We start from the raw sequence: 10,461 nt of genomic DNA on the forward strand, positions 1-10,461 counted from the left end.
TAATCCTCTTGGACATATAAATGCATTTAATAAAAAGGATTAGAGTTTACATGCTCCACAAAGAAGATATGTCCTAAGTTGGCACAAGATACATTGTATAATCTAAAATAAGAGGCAACGTAAAAGATGGTGTCTCATACACCATAATTACACCTCTGGTGCTTTCTCGGCCGGACTCGCTCCTGTAAAAATATTAACCACGGGGAATGAGACTTAAAAGTCCCAGTAACCAAAAATTAATATGTAATGATGCATGCGGATGTAACTAATCATGCGATTGCTAAGTGGGCACACAAAACATTTAACCGAACAATACTTTCAAACAAACCGAACAAGTATTTAATTTGCATGACTGCACCTTATATCCTCCTTTCGCCATGCTCGGACGCCAAATCACCCGGCCAAAGGTGAGTTGGACCAAGCGACACGCCACTCATTGGGTCCAATGAGGGCTTACCACGTGGTAATAATTAACCGAACAGAAATTTCCATTAACACCATACATTAAAATACCCTGACAAGTCATGCATCATTCAAATATCCAAACAGAAATATATCCGAACAATAATATCTCATCATGATAAACAAAAAATAAATTTTTAACCCACTTGGCAATGATTTCACGGAAGTATATAACAGTATTTATTTTCAATAATTCATAATTTTTCCAAACAACAAAACAACACATAACCATTCACAAACACACCCATCACAACACATTAATAATGGTTACCTTGTGTCTTGAATAACAAGTTCCCCTTCACAACTCCTTTTTCACCACTATCTTTGTCAATATAATCTACATAATTATTTCACAATACTATATATTAATTTTACATTAAAATAAATAACTCTAATTTAAAGAGTTAGAAAGTCTTAAATCTATAGTCCATATTAACACTAATTTAAGATTTATGCCTCATTTAACTTCCCAAATTCTTTTCTAAAATTCTCGTACCCTAATGAACTATTTTTTTTTATCCTCAATTCACTTCTAGTATCACAATTTCATCCTTCTACATTCTAAAAATTCATCCAAAAATAAATTAAAAATTTTAGAATTATCCTGAAGCCTCAAATCACCTTTCTATAACCTCAAAAATACCTATTCATACTTAAATAAATATTTAATAATCATAGGTTTATCCCTACGTCTCAGATTCCACATAAATTCAACCATATAGATCTAGATTTTAACTCAAAAATTCTTAAACATGAGTTTCAACCTCAAGAAAATATTCTATAATATTTACTATATCCCTAAGAATTTTAACCTATATTTTTAATCCATCATATCATCAGATTAACTATCCTATAGAAAAATCCTAATCAAAATATTTACTCTATCCTACAAAATAATCATATCACTAGAAAGCTAATATTATTTAGAAAATAACTATAAAATTAATTTTGTAATTAAATAAATTTTTAAATGCTAATCTAAACAGGAAAGTTAGAACATACCTGAAGAAAAAGAAAATAATCCCCCCTTGTGAGAAAACGCCGAGCAACGTGAGAGGAAGAGAGAAAAATAATATAAAAATGGGATTGTGAGTCCCAAAATTATATTAAAAAAAACTATAGGTTTGAATTTAATTATTCAAACCTTTGGGCCAAAAGTTGCAATTTTCTCTAAATTGCATCTTAGCCTCTCATGCTTCCTAATGCACACACCCCCTCCTTTTTATACATGAAGGCACCTCTTCTCTTCCCTCATCTAACCAATGTGGGACTTAAAAACAACAACCTTCCACCCCCTTTTTTTTGTTCCTTCTACCTTCTCTCTCTTTTTTTTTCAACACATACATAAAAAAAAAATTATTTATGTATTATATCTTAACTAAATATTGCTTATGTGGTTTTAAATTTAAATTTTTAAATTCATAATTAAATACCTAACCATAATATTATTTCTAAATAACCTCAAATAATATAAATTCCTATTATTATCATTTTTTTTCTCAAAACCTAAATTCCACAATTTCTTTATTATATAAAAAATCAGGATGTTACAATTCTCCCCTCCTTTTAGAAATTTTGTCCTCAAAATTTAATAGATAAGCATAGAAACTATGTACCTAAGCAAATAAATGTGGATAATCTCGCCTCATACTCTCCTCGGTTTCCCAAGTAGCATCACCTAGGGCTCCACCCTTCCAAATCACCTTCACGAGTCGGATGGTCTTATTGCGTAGTTGTTTGTCCTTAAAGTCCTCAATTCGCTCCGGTTCGGATCTAAAGGTCAAATTCTCCCTCAATTCTACTTCTTCAGGTTCAATAACATGGGAGGGATCCGGGTTGTACTTCTTCAACTGTGATACGTGGAACACATTATGGATACCTGCAATCTGTGGAGGTAATGCAACTCTATATGCAGTAGATCCAATTCGCTCCAAGATCTCATACGGGCCCATAAATCTAGGTGTCAACTTCTTTGCCTTAATGGATCTACCAATGCCTGTCACTGGAGAAACCTTCAAAAATACATGATCTCCTACTTCAAACTCTAACGGCCGTCTCCTCTTATCAGCATAGCTCTTCTGTCGGCTCTGAGCGGTTAGCAATTTTTGCTTAATCATTGCAATCTTCTGGGTGGTCTGCTCTACAATTTCTGGACCAATGATACTCCTCTCACTTAATTCTGTCCAACACAAAGGCGATCTACACTTCCTTCCATACAAGGCCTCATAAGGCGCCATCCCAATACTAGAATGATAGCTGTTATTATAAGCAAATTCAGCTAATGGCAAATGATTATCCCAACTACCTGGTAGTTCAATGGCACAAGCTCTCAACATGTCCTCCAAAGTCTGGATCGTCCTCTCTGTTTGTCCATCTGTTTGGGGGTGGTATGCGGTGCTAAAACTCAGTCTGGTACCCATAGCCTTCTGTAGCGCAACCCAAAAGTTTGAAGTGAACCTTGGGTCACGATCTGACACAATTCTAGAGGGTATACCATGAAGTCTAACTATCTCCTTAATGTATATCTCAGCAAATTTCTCTAATGTAGAGGTAAACTTGATCGCCAAAAAGTGAGCCGATTTGGTGAGTCGGTCTACTATCACCCAAATAGCATCCTTACTCGAGGGTGTTCTTGGCAGTCCAGTGATGAAATCCATGGAAATATCATCCCATTTCCACTTTGGAATATCTAACGGTTGCAGTGTTCCAGCTGGCTTCTGATGTTCTATCTTTATCTTCTGACACGTTAAACATCTAGAAACAAATTCAGTTACATCTTTCTTCATTCCTGGCCACCACCAACCTCGCTTCAAATCATGGTACATTTTAGTTATACCGGGATGAATTGTATATTTGCTCCTATGAGCTTCTTCTAAAAGGATATTCCTCAATCTTGGATCATTAGGTACACAAACTCTACCTTTATACTTCATCACTGTGTCCTCAGAGATGGTAAAATTTGGGGCCTTACCTACCACTATCTCCTTCCTTATATTCCTTAAGTAGTCATCACTCTGCTGTGAGACTCTGAGATCTTCCCAAAATTTGCTCTCAAAGTCTGCTACCTGGAGTGCGGCCATTTGATGTTCAATCACATCTACTGGAACATCATGAAAACTGTTCCACAAATGATATTCATGAACCATCAAATGTGCAGCATGAATAGTCTTTCTACTTAAGGCGTCAGCTACCACGTTAGCCTTACCCGGATGGTAATGTAATTCAAAGTCATAATCCTTCAGAAATTCCATCCATCGTCGCTGCCTCATATTAAGCTCTTTTTGATCAAATAAATACTTCAGGCTCTTATGGTCACTGAAGATTTGAAACTTAGATCCATACAAGTAGTGTCTCCATATCTTTAGAGCAAACACAACTGCAGCTAACTCCAAATCATGAGTAGGGTAATTTTCCTCGTGTGGTCTCAACTGTCTGGAGGAATAGGCAACCACTCGGTCATTTTGCATCAAAACACATCCTAAACCCTTTAAAGAAGCATCAGTGTACAGAGTGTACGGCACCACAGGGTCAGGAATAGTCAACACTGGAGTAGTGGTTAACCTCTTTTTCAATTCTTGGAAAGCAGCTTCACATTTGTCAGTCCAAATAAATGGGGCATCCTTCTTAGTCAGCTTAGTTAAGGGCATCGCAATTTGCGAAAATCCCTTAATAAAGCGACGATAATAACCTGCTAAACCTAAAAAGCTTCATATCTCTGTAACAGATTTTGGCTGTTCCCACTTCATCACTGCATCAATCTTGCTAGGATCCACCGCAACTCCATCTCTGGACACAACATGGCCCAAAAACTTTACTTCTTGGAGCCAAAATTCACACTTGTTTAATTTGGCATAAAGCTTATGTTCCCTCAAAACTTGCAAGACGATTCTTAAATGTTCACCATGAGCCTCCTCATCCTTTGAATAAATAAGAATGTCATCAATAAACACTACTACAAACTTATCTAAATAGGGTCGAAAGATCCTATTCATGTAATCCATGAATACCGCAGGAGCATTCGTAAGTCCAAACGGCATCACCATGAATTCATAATGCCCATATCTCGTCCGAAATGCTGTCTTAGGTATATCCTCTGCTCTCACTCTCAATTGGTGGTACCCTGACCTTAAGTCAATCTTTGAGAAAACTGCGGATCCCACAAGCTGATCCAGCAAATCATCGATTCTCGGAAGTGGATATTTGTTCTTGATGGTTACTTTGTTCAATTGTCTATAATCAATGCACAATCGGAGGCTTCCGTCCTTCTTCTTTACAAAAAGGACTGGAGATCCCCAAGGTGAAACACTCGGTCTGATGAAACCCTTCTCAAGTAGCTCTTCAATTTGCTTTTTCAGTTCCGCTAACTCTGAAGGGGACATCCGATAAGGAGCCTTAGAAATTGGCCCTGTACCGGGTACCAATTCAATTGAGAACTCTACCTCACGCTTTGGGGGTAAACCGGAGACTTCGTCTGGAAATACATCCGCAAATTCTTTAACAATTGGGATATTTTTCACGCCTTCATCAATCTCAGCTTGGATAGAGAAGAAAACCATGTAGGCCTGGCAACCCTTCTTCATACATCTATCAACTTGTGCCGCCGACAAGAAAACATGATCTTGAGTCTTGATTGGGGTCACCGACAAAGAAGATAAAGACACACTCCTCTCTCTACAATCTAGGATAGCACCATTTGCAGCCATCCAATTCATTCCCACAATTACATCCATACCTCTCAGTGGTAGGATAATTAAGTCCATAGTTGTTTTCCTATTTTTAAACTCGACTACTAGGTTAAGGCATGCCTTAGCAGTCCTTACAGATTCTCCCGCAGGAGTAGACACATTCATATCAAAAGGTAAAATACACACAGGTAAATCAAGGTTCTTTACACAAGTTTCAGAAATAAAAGAGTGTGTAGCACCCGAATCAAATAGTGCAACAATATCATGATGAAGGATTTTGATGTTACCTCTAATGGCATCTGGGGAGTTCATGGTGTCCTGAGTAAGAGCAAACACACGGCCAGAGACAGTAGGATGTTGGGAAGGGTTCTTCATATTTGAGCCCTGGTTGTCCCCACAAAACTTTGCAATGTGACCGGGTTTCCCACAAATGTAACAGACCCAGCACTGTCCGAAATGACGACGCCCGCATTTAGTGCACTGTTGAGAGCTCGCTGTACTCGGGGCAGGTGTAGATACTGTTGGGCTCCTCTGTGACCCGTGATAACTACTATGATAGCTCCTCTGTCCTTGGCCCCTTTGAAATGGACCCTTCTGCCTTCCTTGGTTCCATGAGCTACTCGAACCCTGATGGTTTTTCTTCATAATGCCTCCGGTGGGTCGAGGGTAGGTTGGGGGTCTACTATATGAATAACCCCTCTTCTCTCTCTCAACCTCCTTCTTACTGCGAGCTACTACTTGTAGTTTTATGCACATTTCATCATAATCTCGGATATCTAGATGAGCCAATTGTTCCCTCAATTCTGGTCTAGCCTTCTCCAATAAGCGCTTAGCCTTCCATTCGGAATCATCCCTATACTGCAGGTACGTGGAGTATCTAGATAACTCCTGAAACTTAGCAATGAATGTGTCCTCATCAAGGTTCCCTTGCTTAAAGGCATGGAATTCCGCTTCCTTCTCAGACCTTAACTCTGATGGAAAGTAATGCCTGAATAATTTTTCCTTGAATTCCTCCCAGGTGAGTGTAGAATCATCCCTGGGCCCTGCTGTCTCCCACCAATCTCTTGCTCCTTTCACTAGGAGCACTAATGCTACTTGTACTTTTTGATTGCTGGTGCATGTGACTACTCGAAAGATGGATTCGAGTCTCTTCACCCATTCCTCTACCACGGATGGTTTAAGGTTACCATCAAACATAGGAGGGTTAAACTTCCTAACAGTTTCCCACACATCAGTAATGGTCGGTGGGGCTCTCTGTTCCTCCTGCCTAATTTCCTTCCTTCTAGACTCATGGTCTCTCGGAGTGGCAGGATGTGAGGAACTGCCTTCCCCCACATGACTCTCAACATGAGCCCTATCTCCATTTTCAGTTACCTTTTGCCTCTTTAGCTCCGTCAACTCTTGTTCGTATCCTTGAACCTTGTCTGTTAATGTTTTTACAAGCATTCTCAATTCCGCCAAGTCAGGCTCCTCATTTGGCAGTGGCGGTGGTAGGTGCTCATGTTGGAATCCTGAGTTACCACGAGTAACAGGCATTTTCTCTCCCCTCCTAAAGGATACAAGATATAAATAATAAAATTAGCCTAGCTATATCATGGCCATACAATGAGAAGCACCATAACAATGTATATTGCCAACCGACTATATGCTCTGATACCAATATATAACACCTCAAAACTTACAGACCGATTTTTCACAAATTATTAATTCAACAAATTATTTTTTTTTCATTGAACCCTTATCATACCCTTATCATGGTAGAAAAATTTCTACCATGATATATCCAAGACAATATACCACAGGTCTTAAAATATCTCAAAAAGCAATTAGAACTACGAGGGACAGACATGATCCTCATAGCATGTTATTCAAACCAGGTCATGAATCAAAAGGGACAGACATAATCTTGGACATATAAATGCATTTAATAAAAAGGATTAGAGTTTACATGCTCCACAAAGAAGATATGTCCTAAGTTGGCACAAGATACATTGTATAATCTAAAATAAGAGGCAACGTAAAAGATGATGTCTCATACACCATAATTACACCTCTGGTGCTTTCTCGGCCGGACTCACTCCTGTAAAAATATTAACCACGGGGAATGAGACTTAAAAGTCCCAGTAACCAAAAATTAATATGTAATGATGCATGCGGATGTAACTAATCATGCGATTGCTAAGTGGGCACACAAAACATTTAACCGAACAATACTTTCAAACAAACTGAACAAGTATTTAATTTGCATGACTGCACCTTATATCCTCCTTTCGCCATGCTCGGACGCCAAATCACCCGGCCAAAGGTGAGTTGGACCAAGCGACACGCCACTCATTGGGTCCAATGAGGGCTTACCACGTGGTAATAATTAACCGAACAGAAATTCCCATTAACACCATACATTAAAATACCCTGACAAGTCATGCATCATTCAAATATCCAAACAGAAATATATCCGAACAATAATATCTCATCATGATAAAAAAAATAAATTTTTAACCCACTTGGCAATGATTTCACGGAAGTATATAACAGTATTTATTTTCAATAATTCATAATTTTTCCAAACAACAAAACAACACATAACCATTCACAAACACACCCATCACAACACATTAATAATGGTTACCTTGTGTCTTGAATAACAAGTTCCCCTTCACAACTCCTTTTTCACCACTATCTTTGTCAATATAATCTACGTAATTATTTCACAATACTATATATTAATTTTACATTAAAATAAATAACTCTAATTTAAAGAGTTAGAAAGTCTTAAATCTATAGTCCATATTAACACTAATTTAAGATTTATGCCTCATTTAACTTCCCAAATTCTTTTCTAAAATTCTCGTACCCTAATGAACTATTTTTTTTTATCCTCAATTCACTTCTAGTATCACAATTTCATCCTTCTACATTCTAAAAATTCATCCAAAAATAAATTAAAAATTTTAGAATTATCCTGAAGCCTCAAATCACCTTTCTATAACCTCAAAAATACCTATTCATACTTAAATAAATATTTAATAATCATAGGTTTATCCCTACGTCTCAGATTCCACATAAATTCAACCATATAGATCTAGATTTTAACTCAAAAATTCTTAAACATGAGTTTCAACCTCAAGAAAATATTCTATAATATTTACTATATCCCTAAGAATTTTAACCTATATTTTTAATCCATCATATCATCAGATTAACTATCCTATAGAAAAATCCTAATCAAAATATTTACTCTATCCTACAAAATAATCATATCACTAGAAAGCTAATATTATTTAGAAAATAACTATAAAATTAATTTTGTAATTAAATAAATTTTTAAATGCTAATCTAAACAGGAAAGTTAGAACATACCTGAAGAAAAAGAAAATAATCCCCCCTTGTGAGAAAACGCCGAGCAACGTGAGAGGAAGAGAGAAAAATAATATAAAAATGGGATTGTGAGTCCCAAAATTATATTAAAAAAAAACTATAGGTTTGAATTTAATTATTCAAACCTTTGGGCCAAAAGTTGCAATTTTCTCTAAATTGCATCTTAGCCTCTCATGCTTCCTAATGCACACACCCCCTCCTTTTTATACATGAAGGCACCTCTTCTCTTCCCTCATCTAACCAATGTGGGACTTAGAAACAACAACCTTCCACCCCCTTTTTTTGTTCCTTCTACCTTCTCTCTTTTTTTTTCAACACATACATAAAAAAAAATTATTTATGTATTATATCTTAACTAAATATTGCTTATGTGGTTTTAAATTTAAATTTTTAAATTCATAATTAAATACCTAACCATAATATTATTTCTAAATAACCTCAAATAATATAAATTCCTATTATTATCATTTTTTTTCTCAAAACCTAAATTCCACAATTTCTTTATTATATAAAAAATCAGGATGTTACAATAATCGCAGTCAATTTGTGAAGAACTACTTGCTCAATGTGTATCGATTCCCCAGAGACCAGATCAGATATCTTGATGGTGAACCTAACTTTGTGGCCAAGTTTAAGAGCAAAGAAATTTCTGCTCTCTTCCTTGAGAGCCCATATGAGAAGGTTTTCCTAAGCAAGTACTGCAATACATATACTGCAATTTCTGCTGGCTATAAATTTGGAGGCCTTGGCTTTGTGAGTACCCCTACCACTTTTATTAATTTTAACTTGATTTTTGAAATTTTTATTATATTTTGATTCACACTAATAATAATAAATAAATAAATAAGCTATGGGAGTGCTTTGAAAGTGCTCCATATCTAGGTGTTGCCATATGTATTGGAGCACTTTGGAAGCTCTTCCATAAGTGAGACCTACAGGAGCTTCTATAGGCTTCAACAAGAAATGATCTAATCAGTTTAATTAATTTGAAAAAAAAAATGAAAATTCATCAACCTTTTGAAACGTTCATAAATAAAATGTTCTCTTAGGTTCTGTAATTTTTTTCCCCAAATAGAGACTTAGTGACAAACTCACAATGGGGCCTGAAGGGGTTTTTGCCCATTGCATTGGCCCTTTGGTGAACATTTTTTTTAAAAAAATAGTTTAAATTAGATTTTGGCCCCGCCCCCCAATTACTGAGCTCTAGATCTGTCCCAATAGAGACCTACCAAATTGTATTTTTTTTTACAAAAAAAATTAAATAAAAAACTCCTACAAGTTAGCTCTTTCATAGCGCTTTCTTAAATAAATGCTCCCATAATTTCACCTCTATTTATTTGAGTATTTTTGTTTAATATAAGCACTCCAAAAATGGCGCTCTTATAGGCCTTTTTACAGTAGTGTCACGAAGTTGGATTTTGAACTCTGACTATAACTATATAAGCAGGTATTCCAAAGAGACTCTCCCTTGGTAAAAGACTTCTCAGAAGGAATTTCACGGCTGGCAGAAAATGGAACTCTCAAGTGTTTGGAAGACCACTGGTTGACACCTCATAAGTGCTCAAGCGACTCAACATCGTCATCTTCTGAAACTGAAAGCCTAACCCTCGCCGACTTTTGGATTCTCTATGTGATAAGTGGTCTCACTTCCACCATCTTCTTGATCGTGGCTCTGTTGAGGACTTACTATGATCAAGAGAAAGAAGGTCAATACATTAATAGCATAGAAGCTTCTGAGAATAATGGTGTCTCGAACAAGACACTTGGAAGATTCGCCGCAGGCATTTACAACAATATTGGCAGTTTGAATTTCAACAATAATGTAGGAAGAGCTGCAACTTTTGGTGGAACACAAACTGTTTGCCATAAGAATTCTTCGAGGTGGGAGAGTGTAAGAACTGATGATGATTATGTTAATCCTCGACGGACCCAATGA

The 10,461-nt window shown here is 36.7% G+C and overlaps 1 protein-coding gene across 1 annotated transcript; it reads left to right on the plus strand.

Moving 5' to 3' along the window:
* The first annotated feature begins 9,621 nt into the window (after positions 1 to 9,621).
* Positions 9,622 to 10,461, plus strand: LOC129286307 (glutamate receptor 3.1-like). The gene is made up of 2 exons (XM_054922300.1): positions 9,622 to 9,663; positions 9,973 to 10,461. Exons 1-2 carry the CDS (start codon positions 9,622 to 9,624, stop codon positions 10,459 to 10,461), a joined length of 531 nt encoding a protein of 176 aa, XP_054778275.1.

Source organism: Prosopis cineraria, unplaced genomic scaffold (assembly GCF_029017545.1).
Source record: "Prosopis cineraria cultivar Desert tree isolate PC_DT_omini unplaced genomic scaffold, ASM2901754v1 PC11, whole genome shotgun sequence".
Lineage (NCBI taxonomy): Eukaryota > Viridiplantae > Streptophyta > Magnoliopsida > Fabales > Fabaceae > Prosopis > Prosopis cineraria.

Coding starts and splice junctions, on each gene's coding strand:
- LOC129286307 (XM_054922300.1), top strand. CDS start 9,622: ATGGGGCCTGAAGGGGTTTTTGCCCATTGCATTGGCCCTTTG. Junction 9,664..9,972: donor CCCATTGCATTGGCCCTTTG/GTGAACATTTTT, acceptor CTATATAAGCAG/GTATTCCAAAGAGACTCTCC.